This window comes from Diceros bicornis, chromosome 35, assembly GCF_020826845.1.
Source record: "Diceros bicornis minor isolate mBicDic1 chromosome 35, mDicBic1.mat.cur, whole genome shotgun sequence".
Lineage (NCBI taxonomy): Eukaryota > Metazoa > Chordata > Mammalia > Perissodactyla > Rhinocerotidae > Diceros > Diceros bicornis.
This window is the reverse complement of record NC_080774.1, coordinates 30,245,518-30,265,948: the sequence shown is the minus strand read 5'-3', so window position 1 is coordinate 30,265,948 and position 20,431 is coordinate 30,245,518. Positions and strand designations below refer to the sequence as shown.

General features: G+C 42.5%; 1 protein-coding gene across 1 annotated transcript in view; it reads left to right on the top strand.

Annotated features, from left to right (window-relative positions):
• The window catches only part of MAPK1 (mitogen-activated protein kinase 1), a 102,117-nt gene that overhangs the window by 72,518 nt on the left and 9,168 nt on the right, over positions 1–20,431 (top strand). Inside the window, exons 5-8 of the mRNA XM_058532038.1 lie at positions 4,453–4,567; positions 5,126–5,257; positions 16,413–16,522; positions 19,250–19,375. Coding sequence (XP_058388021.1) covers positions 4,453–4,567; positions 5,126–5,257; positions 16,413–16,522; positions 19,250–19,366 — 474 coding nt within the window. The 3' untranslated portion in view covers positions 19,367–19,375. The remainder of the gene's footprint in view (positions 1–4,452; positions 4,568–5,125; positions 5,258–16,412; positions 16,523–19,249; positions 19,376–20,431) is intronic.

Genomic DNA, 20,431 nt, shown 5'->3' with positions numbered 1-20,431 from the left:
AGTGTACTCAGTCTAGAATAGTCCTCCTGCTCTTCCTGTCTTCTTCATGACGTTGAATACTTTGCAGAGTACAGATGAGTTTTGCAGAATGGTTCACATTCTGGATACTTAGGACTGGTTCCTCATGATTAGATTTAGGTCACGCCTTTCCGGCCCAATCCCCAAAGATTCTTGGAAACCATATATGTGGGTCTCCTGTTTCCCAGCAGCCTTTCCTTCAGTGGCTTACCCCTTGATGACTCTTGCTTCTAGCAGATAGTTATCGTATTGGGGTTTGCAAAATGGTGGTTTTCTAAAGTTATTGTTCCTTTTACATTTATTAGCTGGCATTCTTCTAGGAAGAAGAGCTTTTCCTTTTTTCTCTTCTCTTGCTCTGTCTCCCACCTTTGTTTTTAAAACACTACTGTGGACTCATGGATTTTTTTCTGTGTGTGCTGTCCATTATCATCTTTTGTTTTATATGTTAACGTTTGATATTTTTCACTTAAAAATGTTTATTTTCTACAACACAAACATTTTTTTGAGAAGAGTGGCATTGTTTTCATTTTTGGAAATCTCTTTAACGTCTAGCTTAATAGAGTACTGCTGGATTCTCATCTGGTTCTGCACTCTGTCAAATACATTGTTTTGGTTTAAGCTAATGAAGAAAAGTCTTGACACAAATACCTAGTTGGGAAAAGGAGTACGTTAGTAGTCTTTTCAGCAACTTGAGGCTGTTCTTTAGTACTACACCAAAACTCAACAAAATGAAAAGTTAATTGCAATGTGGAATCTGAAACCCTGCCAGTGAACTTTTTGTATGGTTTTATTAAAATCCATTGGTCTACTTTAGACTCATACTTGTGCAAGATTTTGTAATAGCAAGCATTTGGAAAATACTGGTTCACTGGGTTTTGCAGGTCTTCCCAATATTATTGTACTTCATATACAGTATCATCACATGTCCTGTAGCCTCTGGGAATATCTCATGTACCCTGTGAGAGAATGAGTGAAAAGGAGAACAGTGTCTTAGTAGCATTATAAAGTAGTGTCACCACTCGGGTCCTTAGAGGGAAGCCACACAGAGCTCTGGGCCACCGTGGAGAGCTGCTGGATAGAACTCCTGTATCCCCTTCACCTCAGATTCAGACTCACCAATTCTTTAACCTTTGTCCACTTGCTTCATCATTCTCTCTGTATACATGTGTGGTTTTTTTTTTCCTCTGAGTCATTTGAGAGTCAGGGGTAGATATGCCCTTTTACCCCTAAGTATTTCAATGTATATTCCCTTGGAACAGTGATTCTCATGTTCCCCGAGGACATTTGGCAGTGTTTGTTTGGAGACATTTTTGGTTGTCGCAAGTGGGAGGGGAGTGCTGCCTACCAGCATCAAGTAGTTAGAGGTCAGAGATGCTGCTAAACGTCCTGTAATACACAGGACAGCCCCACAACAAAGACTTATCCAGCCCAAAATGTCAGTAGTCCCAAGGTTGAGAAACCCTGTCTTAGAAGAAGGATTTTCTCTAACATGACATTAAAATTAGGAAATTTAACACTGATCCAATATCTAATGTGCAGTTTATAGACAGTTTTTACATTACAAATTTTGGATATTGTCCCAATAATAATGTTTATAGCTTTCCTCTCCCCAGTCCAGGCTCACACATTGCATTGTTTCTTTAGTCTCCTTTAATCTGAAATAGTTCCTCAGCCTTTCTTGACCTTGACATTTTTGAAAGGTGCAGGTCACCTATTTTGTAGAATGCTCCTCAGTTTTGTGTTATGCATTTTGGGCATGAACACTGCAGAAACAATATTTTGTTCTCAGTTTGCCTGTCAGGGGTCCCATCTTGTTTATTACATCAATATCAGTGGAGTTCATGTTGATCTTTTGGTTAAGATAGTGCCCTCCAGGTCTCCACCATAATTTGGTGGTAATTATGGTTAATTATAGCAATAGTAATTATTATTAGGGCCAGCCCGATGGTGTAGTGGTTAAGTTAGTGCTTCAGCAGCCCAGGGTTTGTGGGTTTGGATCCAAGGCACTGACCTACACACCACTCCTCAAGCCATGCTGTGGTGGCATCCCACATACAAAGTGGAGGAGGATGAGCACAGACGTTAGCTCAAGTTAGTCTTCCTCAAGCAAAAAGAGGAAGATTGGCAACAGATGTTAGCCCGGGGCCAATCTTCCTCAAAAAAAAAAAAAACAACTCTGGGCCAGCCCTGTGGTCTAGTGGTTAAGTTCGGCACGCTCCGCTTCAGCAGCCTGGGTTTGGTTCCCAGGCACAGACCTATACCACTCATCAGTGGCCAGGCTGAGACAGCAACCCACATAGAAAATAGAAGAAGATTGGCAGAGATGTTAGCTCAGGGCGAATCTTCCTCAGCAAAAATAAATAAATAAAACATTTTTTTAAAGTAATCATTATTATGTTAATAATTAATAGGAATTTATGAGGAAATACTTTGACTACATAACTTATCTCTTCATCAAACTTTCACTCACTAGTTTTATCATCCATTGATAATTTTATAACTGTCATTCCCTCTATATTTTTTTTTAAATAATTTTATTTATTTTTTTTTATCCCCCAAAGCCCCAGTAGATAGTTGTATGTCATAGTTGCACATCCTTCTAGTTGCCGTATGTGGGACGCGGCCTCAGCATGGCCTGAGAAGCAGTGCGTCAGTGCGCGCCCGGGATCGAACCCGGGCCGCCAGCAGCGGAGCGCGTGCACTTAACCACTAAGCCACGGGGCCGGCCCTCCCTCTATATTTTTGTTCTCTCCATTTATTAATTCATGGTTATTTTATTCAGTGGCTTACAATTCATATCTACCATTCTGTGTTTTGACGCTCAAATTGTCCCCGATTTTCCAGTGGAAGCCGCTGTTGCCATATCCCGACTGCGCTTGCTTTTCTGCTCTAGATGCTCCAGGCTTACCTTAGAGTACTTTCCCTGTCCCAGACTTGAAGCAGCCACTTCTCCAGGGAGCCCTGGTTCCTTTTAGTCAAGTTATTTTTTGTGTGTGTTTTTTTTTTTTTTGAGGAAGATTGACCTTGAACTAACATCTGTTGCCAACTTCCTCTTTTTCTTTTTTTTTCTCTCCCCAAAGCCCCAGTAAATAGTTGTGTATCATAGCTGTAGGTCCTTCTAGTTCTTTGTAGGACGCCACCTCAGCATGGCTCGGTGAGTAGTGAGTAGGTCTGCGCCAAGGATCCGAACCAGCACACCCTGGGCTGCCGAAGCAGAGCTCGCAAACTTAACTACTGCACCACTGGGCCGGCCGTGTTTTATGTGTTTTATTTATTTATTTATTTATTTATTTTTATTTATTTTTTTTCCCCCAAAGCCCCAGTAGATAGTTGCATGCCATAGTTGCACAGCCTTCCAGTTGCTGTATGTGGGACGCAGCCCCAGCACGGCCGGAGAAGCGGTGCGTCGGCACGTGCCCGGGACCCGAACCCGGGCCGCCAGCAGCAGAGTGTGAGCGCCCAACTGCCAAGCCACGGGGCCGGCGCCTGTTTTATGTGTTTTAAACGTTCCTTTTTATTTAGTTTTGGCCCAAAGCAAAAGTTATTTTGGATTACTAGAGTTTTGGAAAGAATTATTTTGATATTCAACCCCATTTTATCATAGCTGTAGATCTGATCATTAATTCTTTGTTTGATTTTCCAAAACAATTTTACTGTATTTCCCTAAACTTTAATATTCGGCTGAATTTTCTTTCTCTGTAGCTAGTCTCCACATTTCTTCTTCCATTTATCACTACACCTAGCATTTTCCATAAAATTCAACTTAAACTCCTTGGAGAAACATCTTTTTTGCAGTTATATGATTTAGACAGATGATTTTTCCATGTCTTTTTTCAGAATTCCTTTAAAAGAAAAATTATACCTGAAAAGTGAATGAGCAAAAGAAGACAAGAAATAGGGATTGGTAAACTATGATGGAGCCAGCACACACCTTTTTTTGCAGAAGTCAAGGGTTTTCAGCCTGACTTTTTTGAAAATAATTTGCAAAATGAACAAAGATATTCTGGAAGTGTAGCAGTGCCCCTTTTTCTGAGTTGGTTTCCAGGTTTCCAGAACGGATAAATGGGCCACAAATGTCCTAAAGCAATGTGTGTTACTGGTTTATCCTTTTTCCAGCTTCAGCTTATACGGATTCTGATTCTTTCTCTCAAATAATTTGGAAAAAGGAACAAAGTGTACTTTGGAAGTTCTAATTTAATAATAATAAGTTAATCAACTTTGAAGAGATATAATCAAGTAATTTTGGTCGTTCAACATCTTCTGAGAAAGACAAATTGTTATTTGTTTCTCCATGCTCTCCTCATTTATTTCTGAATTGTAGAGCCAAAGGAGAAACTAAAACTCCTGTCAGCCACATGCCTGTCATGTGGGAGGATCTCATTGTGTCATGTAACACTAGATTCATTCTCGGTCTTTCTCCCTTTTCTACTGCAGGGCTATACCAAGTCCATTGATATTTGGTCTGTAGGCTGCATTCTGGCAGAGATGCTCTCCAACAGGCCCATCTTCCCGGGGAAGCATTATCTTGACCAGCTGAACCATATTCTGGGTAAGGTTCCCAAGCCCTTAGAGGCTGCATTTACTCAGTTCATCTGCCCACAGCTTACATCAGAGTCACTTCATTAAATTAAGAAGAGTTCTAACAACTCTTTAACCTATGATAGACATAAGTTTTTAATCTTCCTTGATTTAGAATGTTAAAGATCCTTATAGGGGCCGGCCCCATGATGTAGTGGTTAAGCCCACATGCTCTGCTGCTGGCGGCCTGGCTTCAGATCCCGAGTGCACACCGATGCACCGCTTGTCACCCCATGCCGTGGCAGCGTCCCATATAAAGTGGAGGAAGATGGGCATGGATGTTAGCCTAGGGCCAGTCTTCCTCAGCAAAAAAAGAGGAGGATTGGCATGGACGTTAGCTCAGAGCTGATCTTCCTCACCAAAAAAAAAAAAAAAAGGACCCTTGGAAAAACTTGTTAATAAGAAAGATAAGCATTGGGAGGTGGTGAGAAGGCGTTAATTATCAGGGTCCATTCTGCCCCACAGCTGATGGTGTGTGGTCAGTTTACCATGGTCTTGATAATTAACAGCTAACTATTTTATCTGATAGGTATTCTTGGATCCCCATCACAGGAAGACCTGAATTGTATAATAAATTTAAAAGCTAGAAACTATTTGCTTTCTCTTCCACACAAAAATAAGGTGCCATGGAACAGGCTGTTCCCAAATGCTGACTCCAAAGGTAAATATTATTTCCTTGACTATTTTTCTTAGGTTTAGCTTTTTATTTGTTTGTTTAATTTGTTAAATCATTAGGTCACTAACCTGAAAAGTTAGCCTATGGCTGTGGGATAATGCCTTATTTAGTGCTCACTCTTTATTGCTTTCTTTCCTTTTTATTTGGGATCGGGGGCAGTAGGATAAGGGAGTCTGGGGGTGACTGTCTAGTTTTGTATCTTTTAGTTTCTTTGCTACTTATTGGATTAAGTTCACAGTTTTAGGATGTGGAGAGTCTGGAAACCTGCAAAACAAATCACACCTTTTTCCGTCTTGTCATTTGATCATTTTTATAGTCAAGTGTTTTGAAGAATAATTTATAGAGAGTAAAATTCACCCTTTTTAGTTGTGCAAGTCTTTGAATTTTAACAAATGTATACAGTCATATAGCTGCCACCACAATCAAGATACGGAGTATTTCCATCGTCCCCAAAAGCTGCCTTATGCCCCTTCGTCCTCAGTTCCTTCCCCTAGTCCCTAGCAATCTCCGATCTCATTTCCATTCGTATAGTTTTGCCTTTTCCAGAAAGTCATAGAAATGTGATTATGCAGTATGGAGCCTTTTATGTCTGGATTCTTCCACTCAGCATAATGCATTTGAGATTTACCTGTATTGTTGCTTGTATCAGTCTCTTCAACAAAAGGTCCAGAAATAGTTAGACTTCTGTATGTGGAAAAAAAAACAAAACTAAAAATAGAACATAGACCTAAATATATATAGACCTAAAACTGTTAAACTTCGAAAAGAAAACAGGACAGAATCTTCATGACCCTAGGTTAGGTGAAGATTTCTTAGATGAAACACCAGGAGCATGATTCATAAAAGAAAACAGTGATAGATTATAGATTTTATTATTTGATATTCTTAAAAAGTTAACTTGGGGGGCCGGCCCTGGGGCTTAGCAGTTAAGTGTGTGCGCTCCGCTACTGGCGGCCCAGGTTCAGATTCTGGGCGTGCACCGACGCACCGCATGCTGAGGCCGCGTCCCACATGCAGCAACTAGAAGGATGTGCAGCTATGACATACAACTATCTACTGGGGCTTTGGGGGGAAAAAAGGAGGAGGATTGGCAATAGATGTTAGCTCAGGGCCGGTCTTCCTCAGCAAAAAGAGGAGGATTGGCATGGGTATTTGCTCAGGGCTGATCTTCCTCACCGAAAAAAAAAAAAGTTAAGTTTGTTTAATAATTATATTATCCTTTATTCCCATTAACCGTGTATCTGTTAAATATATTAGGCAGCTATTTCTTAAAACTTTATACTAAAATGATGCCACCCCCAAAAACGTCCACATTCTAATCCCCAGAATCTGTGAATGTTAGGCTACATGGCAAAGTAGAATTAAGGTTGCTCATCAGCTGACTTTAAAATAGGGAGGTTATCCTGGATTATCTCAGTGGGCCCAGTATAGTCGCAAGGGTCCTCAAAAGTGAAAGAGGGAATCAGAACAGGGAACTAGAGAGAGCGCACGCAGCTTGCTGGCACCTTGGTGCTTGTTCTTCCATAGCTTTCTCTATCTCTGACATATGCATGTTGTTACCTAAAATTTACTTTTTAAAAAAAATTATTATAAAAGTTAACATTTTTGGTAAAAACTCAAAAATCATAGGAATATTCAACTAAGAAGGTGAAATTCTTTTATAATTATTCCCTAAAGGTCACTGTCAGTAGAATTGTGTCTTAAGTATCTTTCCATGTTAGTACATATATCTGGCTTATCTTTAACATTTTTACATTTTCATCCAGAAGATTTATGTGTGTACATATGTGTGTATTATTTTTAACTTTAACAACTGTCTACTTAGATGTTGAATTTGTTTTATGTATTCACTTGAGTCAAGGTTCAGAAACGCTTGGTGGTTTAAAACTGAATTTCTGTTGGATGTAGAAGGAACTGTCTTTTAAATCTCTGATATAAAGATAGTTTCTTATCGTGGGAGACAGTTTAGAAGTATAGAAAGAATAGATAAGAGAATAAGAATTACTCTTAATTACCGGAATCCCAAAATACATTTTGCTGTACCAATGAGTGCACAACTTTTACCTATTTAGTTATAATTATATAATGTATTCTAATTGCAGGATTTTTTAAAATTAGAACTTGACATGCATTGAACATGTTGCTAATTAGATGGCTTTGTTACCTAAATCTTATTTCCTGAGTTGCCTTTTTAAGAAGTGTATATATAACAAAACTGCATAAATAAGACTTTGTGATAAACAGACCTCCCAGCCTTCCCTCCTGGTTTTTCTTCACTCTTTTTTATAGTTGTGATTTAAATCAAATTTTCTGAGGCTTTCTTTTCTAGCTTATTTTCCTTAGGTTAAGGTCTTGAACTTTGAGATTGGTTCCTTGAGATAATAATTAACACCACTAAAAGCCAGAAAGTTAATTTTGAAATGTAGGCTTTGGATGAATATAATGAAGAGGCAGGGAAGGACTGTAAACAGAATAAAGAAAGTGGAGAACTAGGAGTTGGTGGTGCTAGAGTGAGCAGTACAGCATCGTGTATTAGGAGCACAGGCTTTATAGCCAGACCTCTTCGGTTCAATCCACAGCCCAGCCACTTACTAGCTGTGTGAGCTTTGGGTAAACTACTTAACCTCTCTGAGCCTCAGTTTTCCCATTTATAAAATAAGGTTCGTAATAGTACCTGCATCACAGGGTTGTGTGAATGTCCTGATCTCTGGCATTTGTAGGTCTGGATTCTCAGATCTCAAGACTGAAACTTTCGTTTATACGTCTTAGAGATCTTTCCATATCTGTAGTTATAAAGAGTGGCTACATGGTGTTCCCTTGTAGGGATGACCCATAGTGTCTTTAACCACTCTCATATTGGACATGGAAGTTCACATCAGTTATCTCTTGCTGCATAACAAACCACTCCACAACTCAGGGCCTGAAAACAACCACCACATATTTGTTCAAAAGTGCATTGGGCTAGGCACAACTGGGTGGGTCTGCTCAGCTCACCTCAAGTTACATGGTCTAAGGTGGCCTCACCACATCTTGCAGTTGGTTCTCCTCCATGCAGTTGCCTCTCATCCTACGGTAAACCAGACTGGGCTGCTTCTTATGTTGGCGGAAATATTCCAAAAGATCAAGAGCAGAAGCTGCAAAGGCTCAGAACAGCGGACACTTCTGCCATAGTCACAAGGTCAGCCCAGGTTCAAGGTGTGGAGAAGTAAATCCACCCCTTGATGGGAGGAGCCATAAAGAATCTGTGGCCATAGTTAATCTGCCACCAGGTTGTTTCTATTATTTTACTATAACATACATATTATTTATAACAAATAGATCTGAGGGTCTGTTCTGTGCCATCATGGGTTCTAAGGCCCTGGGCATAGAGCAGCAGTAAGACAGATTACCTGCCTGCAGGGAGCTAATAGTCTAGATCTATAGGAAAGTGACATAAAGAAATGAATGGAAGACCTCAGGGAACTCACGAGATTAAAACTTTCAAGCTGAGACACTCCTGTTTTTAAGTCTGGTTAATAATAGTTCACAGAAAAGGAAATGTAAAGGTCTCTTAAATAGAGGAAAAGGCACTCACTTTTATTCATTATATGAGATATGAACACAGAAAGGTCAGTAATTCTGTTTTCTCCGCCACCCATCACAGTAGCAAACATCAGAAAGTTTGATAACCCACTGTGTGGTCAGGGCTGTGGGGAAACGAATGTTCTCAGAGACAGCTGGTGGAGTGTAAATTGGGTGAGTCTCTCTGGAGGGCAGTTTGGCAATTCTGTCACATGCTTTTTGTTCCAGCAATTCTGGGCAGTGAACTTTTGGGTCTGCCAACCAAATGGGGGAGAAATCACATTTTAATTTGTTTTTCTTTAATTAAGAGTGAGATTGAATATTTTTTCACGTTTGTTGGAAATTTCTGATTGCTGAGTCCTTTGACCCAGTAGTATTGTAGATTTTTTCTTCAAAGGAGTCTAGCTTAGGATTCTCTCCAAAATTACTCCAGGGGGGTAATTTTGAGGGGGAAGAAAGGATTATTATTCAGCAGATGGTACTGGGCTAGTTGAGTAACTATTTGGAAGAAAATCAACTTAAATCATTACTCACACATAAACTCCAAAAGAATTGATGATTAAATACTTTTTAAAAAAATTATACCGTTAAAAACGAACTATTGGGGCCGGCCTGGTGGCGCAAGTGGTTAAGTGCGCGTGCTGCACTGCAGCGGCCCAGGGTTCGCCGGTTCGGATCCCGGGTGCACACTGACACACTGCTTGGCAAGCCACGCTGTGGCGGCGTCCCATGTAAAGGGGAGGAAGAAGAGCCTGGATGTTAGCACAGGGCCAGTCTTCCTCAGCAAAAAAAAAAAAGGAGGATTGACAGATGTTAGCACAGGGCTGATCTTCCTGTCACACACACAAAAAAACGAACTATTTTGTTGTTAGCGCTGTCGAGTGAATTCCAACTCCAGCAACCCTGTGTACAGCAGAGCAGAACCCTGCCCGGTCTTTCTGTGCCATCTTCTCACCTTCCATTTCTGTATCAGACAATGTTCCACTGCTGTTCACAGGGTTTTCATGGCCGTTTTTTTCAGTAGTTGCTCGCCAGGTTTTCCTTCCTAGTCTGTCTTAGTCTGAAAGCTCTGCTGAAACCTGTCCACCATGGGTGACCCTGCTGGTATTTGAAATACCAGTGGCATAGCTTTCAGCAATACGCAGCCACCACCGTATGAGAACGGACAGATGGATGGTGTGGTTCCGTGACCAGGAAACGAACCTGGGCTATGAAACGAATTGGGCAGTGAAAGTGCCAAATCTTAACCACTAGACCAGCAGCGCTGGCCAACGATATTTAGAGTATTCAATATTTTTCTGATCTCTGCATGGAGAAAGACTCTCTTTCTAAGTTTTAAAAAAATAAACTTTCTAAGCTTTAAAAAAATAAACCAAGAAAACAAAAGAAATAAAGAAAATAAAGGAAAGATAGTAGATTTGATCACATAAAAGTTTAAAACTTAAAATAGGTTAGACAGATCAGGTGTGCACAAAAAGTATAAAATGTTCTAAACTGAATAACATTTGAGAGATCCTGTTCTAACTGTTCTCTTGAAGGCGGCACAGCACAGTGATTAGGCCTGTGCTCTGGAATCAGCCTCCTGAGTTCAAATGGGCTCCACCACCTCAGGTCTTTGACTTCGGACAAGTTATTTAACCTTTCTGTTTCACAATTTCCTCATCTCAAAATTGGGACAAATTGCATTTCCCACCTCATAGGGTAATTGGGATGGTTAAGTGAGTTATTAGCTGTTAATGTTAGACTCATTATTAATATTATTAGTGTATAAAGAACAGAGACAAATCTAAGATCTCAGTGGATAAGTAAATGAGCAAAGGACAAGAGCACACACTTTACAGGAAGAAATACTGGGATGAGGAAAACTAGGAGGAGCAGGTTGGGGGATAGCAATGGAGAATTTATAGTTTGGACCATGTTAAATTGGAGACACCTGTTAGGCATTAGAAACAACCTAAATGCTGAATGGTTGAGTAAACTATGACATATCTACTTAAAGAAATATTAGAAAGTCACTGAAAGTGATTTTTACAAAGTTTCTATAGCAAGGGAAAATACTAATGAGCAATGTTGACTGGGGAAATGATACAGCATTTGTTATATATAGCATGATCTCAACTATGTAAAAGAAGATGCACAGAAAAATTCTGCAAAATATGTCAAAAGATTCACAGTGGTTACCATTGAATGATGTGGGTGCCGGGGGTTGAGGAATCGTGGGTGAGTCATTCACACAAACTAGAGGGTGAGCCATCTGAGGCCTTCTCAGTTCCACTCAACGAAAACCTACTGCCAATGGCTTAGGCTTGAAGGACTTTACTGGGTCTCATAACCGACAGGTCCAATAGTGTGTGGATCCCAGGGCACGGCCACTCTGACCAGAATCTGCGCTTCTCTGTCCTTGAGCATTGCCTCCCTCTGTGCCATCTTTATCAGTAGTCAGCCAACTTTCTCGTGGTGAGAAGATGGCCACCAGCAGCTCCTGGCTCACACCAGCCTGTTTCCTGATAGTTTCAACTCAAGAATGGGGCTGACACTCATTGCCTTTTTATACTCATCCCTGACCAGTCATTGTGGCCAAGGGAACCCAGGTGAATGTGGCCAAGCCAGTGTCACCATTCCCACGACACAGCCAGGGAGCATGGGCAAGCCTGAGAGCTCCCCCACAGCAAGCGCAGCTCCATGTGATTAGAGGGCAGTGGACACTGGCAGGCAAAACCAACAGACGACCATCAGCCTGAAGAAAGATGAGGAATTCTGTTCTTTATCTCTTGCTTTTCTTTATTTTTTAAAATCAAAAAATGTTCAGTTCATGGTGCAACCTCTATGCAAAACAGTATGGAGATTCCTCAAGAAATTAAAAATAGAAATACATTACGATGCAGCTATCCCACTACTGGGTATCTACCCAACGAACCTGAAATCAACAATCCAAAGAGGCTTATGCACCCCCTGTGTTCATCGCAGCATTATTCACTATAGCCAAGACATGGAAGCAACCCGTGTCCCTCAACTGATGATTGGATAAAGAAGATGTGGTATATATACCGTGGAATACTACTCAGCCATAAAAAAAGACAAAATCGTCCCATTTGCAACCACATGGATGGACCTGGAGGGTATTATGTTAAGCAAAATAAGCCAGAAAGAGAAAGACAAACAGTGCGTGATTACACTCATATGTGGAAGGTAAACCAACACACAGACAGAGAGAACTGTTTGGTGGTTACCAGGGGCTGGGGGTCGGGGGTGGGCACAAGGGGTGAAGGGATGCACTTATGTGATGACTGACAAACAATAACGTACAACAAAAATTTCACAATAAAAAAAAAAGCCAAAAAAAAATATTCAGTTCATATAAGAAGTGTGTCTCCATTTCTTAGGTAACCTACTGTCTGAAAAGCTTCCAGACTTTGTTATTGCCCCTATAAATACATATGTTAGTTGTAAATGGGATCATAAGCTATGTACCCTTTTATTACCTACAGAGAGTTGTATTTATTAATCTGAAGCATGGCTGACAGTTCTAGGCTAAAGATAGATTTAGGAATTTTTTAGCAAATGGCATTTGAAATCATGCAAGAGGTTGAGACAGTAGAAGAATGAGATGTGTAAGAAATTGGAGAACATGAACCTTCAATGGGCAATGGAATAGGAAGTCTTGAAGACCGTAGAACGAAAGGACAAAGAAAATAGCTAGTGCAGTATTTCACAGAGGCAGAAGATGGCATTATAAGAAAGTGCAATGTTCAGCAGTTTCCATGCAGCAGAGAGGCTTCCAATTAAGGGGTCGTTGGTGACCACATATGAGTAGTTGAAACACGGAGTGTGAATGGGAAGTTTGAAATGGAAAGTGGAGATGGGAATGACTGGTCCAGATGACGGGCAGCTGGTTGTGGTCAGACCACACATTGGGGAGCATTGGCTTTGAATAGGAAGAAGATCTCCTCTTTCCACAGTAAGGAAGTGTATGGGTCTGGGTGGAAGGACATCCAGAAAGGTCACTCCTTGGGATCTGTTTTCTCAGTAAGCACCCTCAGTGAGATCTGCTGAGAGTAATAAGGGTCACTTAGCAGGAAGGGCATGATTCAGGCCGTGCAAGTTGAGAAGAACCTTAGAATAGAGAAGGGGCTGACCAGGGATTTCCCTGAGCTCTTGGGGTCCTCGAGATTAAAAAAACCAGTGCCAACTGTTTGTGATACAACAGTCCTCAAGAGTGCTCCTTTAGACCTCTGAGGTCCCCAAGGTGCTTTCAGGCTGTCCATAAGGTTACGACTGTTTCCACAACAACGCTAAGGTGTTCTTCCACTTGTCTCTGTACTGCCGTCTGCACTCCTGGTGGTGAGCAAGACTGCCAGCACCTCAACACAGGACAAGGCAGTGGCAGTGCCATGCCCTCAGAGCTAAAAACCAGTGCCAACTGCATGTAAAAATGTCCTGATGAAGCAGTGAGAAGTACTCATAAATCTCATCCTTCTTGCGTGTCTTTTTAATGTTATGTGTGACAGAACGGGAAGTACCCATAGAGCGTGTCAGCTGCTTACTGAGTGCAGTGGTTTACTCAAAGAAAAGCGCTGGTGTAGTTGTTTGAGTTGTGAGCTGAATTAGCTGCTTTTTAAAATCGATCCTCAATAGTTTTTAAGAGTAGGATTCTGAGATCAAAAAGTTTGAGAAGCATTGTTGCAATGGCACAGTTTGCACAGGTGGGTCTTTTTCTCTGGCCCTGCTTAGAAATTCAGGTTGCAGATGGAAGTGACAGATTGCAGCTTTGATCCAGAATCAGAGTTTTGCTGGGTAGGTGAGATGGACGCACAGGGGTACTGCGGAGAGCCAGTCGGATGACCCGCCCTGGGTCCTGGGCCAGGACAGGAAGGAAAAAAGGCTGATGGACCAGAAGGGTAGGGTCATGTGGCTACGCATCCAGTGAAGTTAAAGAGAAGGTGTGAGATTCCTGGGAAGGTCAGGGATCATGGTCGGATATAATCCCAGCCTCGAAGGGGCTTCCACTCTTTTAGGGGAAATAAAACCGGTATCAAAGGAAGCATTCGCACAGGTAGCATGATTTATGCCCTCTGAGTAGTGCCAGTGGATCTCTGTGGCGTGGGAGGAAGGAGGCCGGACACTCCGACTGTGGGATCAGCACCTGCCAGCTGCTTCCCGTTTCTCTCCTTTCCCCATTTTGTAGCTGTAAATAATGTAGAAATAGCACTTGCAGTAAAAGGAGGCTGGAGATCCAGTTACTTTTCAAGTAGCAAAAAAAAACTATCTTCCTTTGAAATTTTTGCCTGGAGGTTTAAGGGCCAAGAATTTAACTTGAAGGAGCTAAAGGTCTGTTTTAGAAATGCTTAAGCCAGTTGCCTTGAAAAGCTTCCCTACTTAATACCAACAAGATTTGGAGGAGAAAAGTACCCCCCAATGGTTTAGAAATAATGCTGTTAGAATCTGACTGCAGCCAGGCCCTCCTGGAGTTTTCCTAAAACAGATGGTGTCTAATTGGGCAAAAGGCCAGGTGATTTGTAATCTCCTCTCAAGAAAGTTCTTGGGGAAATGTCTGTGAGCTCTTTTTGGGGGAGGGGTAGTTGAGAGCAAAAAATGAGGTAGGTTTTATTACCTGTATTACAGATAATAAGACTCTCATGTTCGGCAAGGGGTGTGTCATGTGGTCACACATCTGCTGGGTGTTCTGTGGGACTCGTATTTGAGCTGGAGGTACCCTAGTTCTTGACCATTGTGCTACACTGTCCTGACCCTTGAGAGAGCCTCCCCTGAAACCCAGCGTGTTTGTGGGCCCCTCAGACCCCATGCAACGGCTGCAGGAACAAACCTCTTCTGCTGCCCAGACTGTGCTTCAGTCAAGGCCCAGCATGTCTGGATTCCTAAGAGCTTCCTCTGCTCTGAAAAGTTCCCTAGCCTGTAAAGCAAAATGTCATTGTTCCCTAATTTCCTAAGATACACTTGTGAGTGTATATTGAAAAGATTACAGATCGAGGCAAAAATAAATTTGAAAATAAACTATTTGTAGAACTCATGTGTGCTTTTAAAAAAAAAACACTACTGTTTTTTACATTTTATGGACATGAGGAGAGTTCTTTGTTATTTGAAATTTCTCATTACATTCCACATGTGGTTTACCACATTTACTATCTCCTGATTGTCTTGAAGATCAAGAGAGGTGGCATGCAACAAGGGAAGTCACAGTGGGAGCCAGAGCTGAGCAAATGCACGCACACACCCGCCCTTCCAGGCCCCTCAGGCAGTAAGTGCTTCCCTGGCCTCCACCTGCTCTCTCCAGGTTGACTTCTGCCACACAAGCAGTCGCTTCAGAAGGTGACTGGCCTGTGCTCTCAAGGGTTGAACACAGTATTAGTGAGTAAATGACTAAAATGATCTTCCTTTACCATTTTACTCCTAGGGCTTAGTGGCATGTGCTAATTTGCAGGTGGTTGAGGTTGATAACATAATAAATTATCATTGTAAGAAACAAGGCTTCATTAAGGAGATGCCAGTGTTTTTGTTTATTTTAGTGTCACTGTGTTCTCTAAAAATCCATGTTTTTTATATTGCCTAGTAGTTTTTCAGACTTATTCCTTGGAGCCGTTGGATTTCTCAGGGCTGCCTCAGGGCTGGGAGCCAAGACTTCAGGGAGGCAGGGGTAGCTCCTTGTCTACTCCCTGTTTGGAGGCTCCTCTTAGGATTTAATTTGCAGAAAAGACCTTCTGCTTAAATTGAAAACCACAGTTCTGAGCATCATTAAATAAAAGGAGACATTATTAAAAGAAGCCCCCTTTGCTGCCTCTTTACCAGAACAATAATGTCTTTTCTACGTGTATTCTTTCTCATTGAAACCTACTCCTGATACTAAATACAGGAAGTATTTCATCACGTTTCCGTTAACCCTTGTCCCAGCCGCTATTAGCCCTTTGGCTATTCTCCTGGCTTGAGGTGGTGCCTGGACACTAGCTACGGAGGCCATCCGGGTAAGCTGGGTAAGCTGTCCGTTAGCTGCTCCCTTTGTCTCTTTCACTTGCTTCCTACTGCTGCACTCTCTACGTGAAAGAAATGTTCAGCTGCTGACCACATCAAGAGAATACTTTGAGTTTTAGGCCTTGGAGAAAGATGCCAAGCTGCAGAGTAGGCCGGGGGAAGCGAAGGTGGACGACAAGTGACCATTTTCTTCTGTGACCTTGGAGACTTTCTCTGTATGTTGACAGATAAATTAACTATTGCAGAAATGACTTTGGAGTTGGCTTAAGAGAAGTACATACATAAAACCTTTGGTGTTGATACCTGCGGAGTGGGGTAGTGATTTAGGAAAAGTCCAGGTTTTGTAGGCAAACTTGGGTGTGAGTTCTGGTCTTCTACTTTCAGATCATGTCACCTTTCTGAGTCTAGGTCTGCAATTGTAAGATGGTCACAGTCTCGAGAAGCTCAGAGATATAATAGGCACCCAGTGTGCTGGCTCTTCTCCCCATGGCGATGCTTAGCTCATTTGTTTTGTGGGTCAGTTTACTTAAACAGGAAATGGAAAGCGTTTCAGTGACTTTAGCTTCTCACCACTGCAAAACCTTTCTCTTTGTAGCTCTGGATTTACTGGACAAAATGTTGACATTCAATCCTCACAAGAGGATTGAAGTAGAACAGGCTTTGGCCCACCCATATCTGGAGCAGTATTATGACCCAAGCGATGAGGTAAGACTTGCTGCTCCTGGCTGCTTCTACAAGGATGTCTGTCAACTAGGAAGGGCCCCGATGTCCTGCTTAGATTGTCCTGAGAGGTACGTGGTACCATACGTGGTCCTCGCAACAAGCCCACATCATCTGCCTCAAGGACTTGTGCTGTCAGCACAGCTTGAAACCCCTCCCCACCCCCAAACCCCTTCTGTCTGTCTTAGAAAACTTCCTCCAGGGCACTTGCAATAAGGGTGGGCTGGGTATGGATAAAGGGGAGCACAGATAAGGAAGGGCTCCAAGGCTGGAGACCATTGTCATGGTCTGTGGCAGGAAGAGACACCTGAACTAAAGTGCCCACCCTGAGGCTGGAGAGGAGGTCAGCTGCCTGCTTGGGGAGGGGTGTTGCAGAGCGAAGGGGAGGGTCAGCCTGGACAGTTCTCAGCATGGCTTGGTGGCTTCATGTCTGGTGTGCCTCCCTGGAGATGGGGACACGAGAGCCTATTGTGTTGAGAAATGGTGAGTCCAAAGGTGAATGTGGCGGGTCTTCAGAGCAGCTGGACATCCAAGTAAAGATACTGCATATCATGTTCTCTCCAGAAAAGTCCCAGTTCCCAATTTGGCTCTTTGTTTCCTCTGAGGGTTCAGTTTAAACTTGATTCAGAGGATAACGAAGAAAAGTGCAATATGAACCAAAGTGTGTATCTTTCTAGTTGAGGCTCATGGGCATAGACAGCAAGCCTTGACACTCTGGTGTTAAAGAGAGAGAGGGCCGGCCTGGTGGCTTAGCCATTGAGTGCGCCCGCTCTGCTACTGGTGGCCCGTGTTTGGATCCCAGGCGCGCGCCGACGCACCGCTTGTCCGGCCACGCTGAGGCTGCATCCCACATACAGCAACTAGAAGGATGTGCAGCTATGACATACAACTATCTACTGGGGCTTTGGGGGGTAAAAAAAGGAGGAGGATTGGCAACAGATGTTAGCTCAGAGCCTTCTTCCTCAGCAAAAAGAGGAGGATTAGCACGGATGTTAGCTCAGGGCTGATCTTCCTCACACACAAAAAAAAGAGAACCGAGTGGAGTGTGTTAAAACTAGAGGGGAAAATGGAAGAAGGAAGGAAAAACTGACTATAAAGGTGAAAAGCTGATAAATGAAAGAGAAAGGAGAAATCAAAAGAAAGTATTCATCAGCTTCCCCTTCCATCTCTATCCCCTGCCCTCAGAAACAGTTGAAGCAGCTTGCAAAGACACCTACAGCATAGTAAATAACAGGGAAATAGGTGAGAATATAAGGTTTGGGGCTCTTACTAGCCCTGCTTACTGGAGATTTCCTAAGTCCCTGTGTTCTAATCACGAGCTGGGGTGGCTCCTCAAACCTAATAGGGGGTTGGGAGGCTTAGAAGGATGGCATATATAGGACACCTGATGTGATCCCACACATAGAGCTAGCTAGGGAGGGCTAGCTACTTGGTTTTCTCTCATGGATGTGAATCCCTTTCCCCCTTTCAAGAAGCCAAAACTTAGTGCAGAGTTTGGGGTCCATGTTTCCTTCTCCTAAAGGCCTGGTGTGAGGATTACATGGATAAGATCTGGGAGTGCCTGGTAACTACTAGGCATCCATTGATTGACAGCTGGTATCATCATCAGGTTCTATAACATTGCATTAGTTTGGAGGTACTTAAAAACCAGAATATAAATAATATTAATTGGCTAATTTTATTTTTTTATCATTGAGTACGTATGGGGGTTCTTTGACATAAATAAGGCAGTTTAAACATGTACTTAAATAGCTGTCTGGTTATTTATAGAGTGTGCTAAGAAATAAAAATGAAAACTTGCAGAAAAATACAAGAAAGATCACTTTGTGGTCTTGTTACACAGTTATTATTAAAATCTTGGAGTATTTCCTAACTAGTCTTACATTTTTTTGTGTGTGTGTGAGGAAGATCAGCCCTGAGCTAACATCCCTGCCAGTCCTCCTCTTTTTGCTGACGAAGACCGGCTCTGAGCTAACATCTATTGCCAATCCTCCTCCTTTTTTTTTTTTTTTCCTCCCCAAAGCCCCAGTAGATAGTTGTATGTCATAGTTGCACATCCTTTTAGTTGCTGTATGTGGGTCTCGGCCTCAGCATGGCTGGAGAAGCGGTGCGTCCATGCGTGCCTGGGATCTGAACCCGGGCCGCCAGTAGCGGAGTGCGCACACTCAACCGCTAAGCCACGGGGCCAGCCCAAGTCTTACGTTTCTATATCTAAATTTTACGAATAAAATAGGGCTCATTCTGCTTAACATAAACGTGGGCATTTTCCCATGATATTAATCTTCCTTGCCGCTTCATTTTAATTTCTCCATAATACTTCTTCATATAAAGATACTGTAATGTGTTCAAGTCAAATGCATTTATTTGAGTATTATGGGTTTTGATTGTATATACATACCACCCCCACTCCCACAACAGCAAATTTCTATGTCAACATTCAGTGCCTTAAAACATTTGAAAATTATCCTGGGATTATTGATAAATTCAGAAGAGCCCTCAAAGTGGATTCAGTTGCTTCCTGTCCATTTATTAAGTGCTCAGGAGAAGAGAGCTCTCAGGAGTGCAAAGCACAGGCATAGATGCTTACTGTAGCTCCTGGTTTTTTGTAGACATCAGTCCTATTAAATAATAAGCCTTAGTCCTTTTATGGATCAGTAAGTGATTGCCTTAACTATAACAACTTTTGTCTGCTAAATGTGTTTTCTCTTACAGCCCATCGCTGAAGCACCATTCAAGTTTGACATGGAATTGGATGATTTGCCCAAGGAAAAGCTCAAAGAACTCATTTTTGAAGAGACTGCTAGGTTCCAGCCAGGATACAGATCTTAAATTTGTCAGGTACCTGGAGCTTTAACCGTACAGTAAACCCTGATGAGGGAGAGAGAATATAAATTAAATGTTACTTAAAAGAAGGAGGGATTTCCGTGGGCCTGCATGGAAGCTTCATGAGCTTAGGTCATAAGGTGTGGTGGACAATGCAGTGATGTTGGTAGATTTAAAAAACAAGTGTTCAGGGGCCACCCCTGTTGGCCTAGTGGTTAAGTTTGGTGTTCTCTGCTTCCACAGCCCGGGTTTGGTTCCCAGGCATGGACCTACACCACTTGTCTGTCAGTGGCCATGCTGTGGTGGCAGCCCACATACAAAAAGAGGAAGATTGGCAGTGGATGTTAGCTCAGGGTGAATCTTCCTCAGCAAAAAAAGAAAAAAAAGTGTTCAAACAAAGGAAACGCAAATCTTGATTTTAGAGAATGTATAGAAAGAGGAGAAAGAATAGGGCTTTTTAAAACTCTGTAGGAATGAGCAGTGAAGTAAAGAATTATGACCAAGGGCTGAAGCATTTGCTGGGGAATTGCTTTGGCAGACTGGCCTGGGAGAGGCTGGAGGTGTCCTTCAGCAAGCAGCAGTGTCCTCTCCAGAGTGCAGACAGCTGGCCAAGGGCGTGCTTCGCCTGTATTGGAACAGGAGGCCCCCTGGGGGAAGTTAGGGAAGAGCGGGTTCTGCAGTGGTGTGCATTTGGGGGTTCCGTTAGCTAGATTTCTAGTGCATTCTCTCCTGCCCTATCCTTTTTTTTTTTTTTTTAATAATTTTATTTATTTATTTTTCCCCACACAGCCCCAGTAGATAGTTGTATGTCATAGCTGCACATCCTTCTAGTTGCTGTATGTGGGACGCGGCCTCAGCATGGCCAGAGAAGTGGTGCGTCAGTGCGCGCCCGGGATCCGAACCCGGGCCGCCAGCAGCGGAGCACACACACTTAACCCCCAAGCCACGGGGCCGGCCCTCTCCTGCCCTATCCTTTTTATTTTCATATGTTGGAGTCTGGAGGCGATGGTTTAGGCTGAGAGTTGGCTCAAAAAGCAGAAGCTGCTTGAAATGTTTTCCACAGAAGGCCTG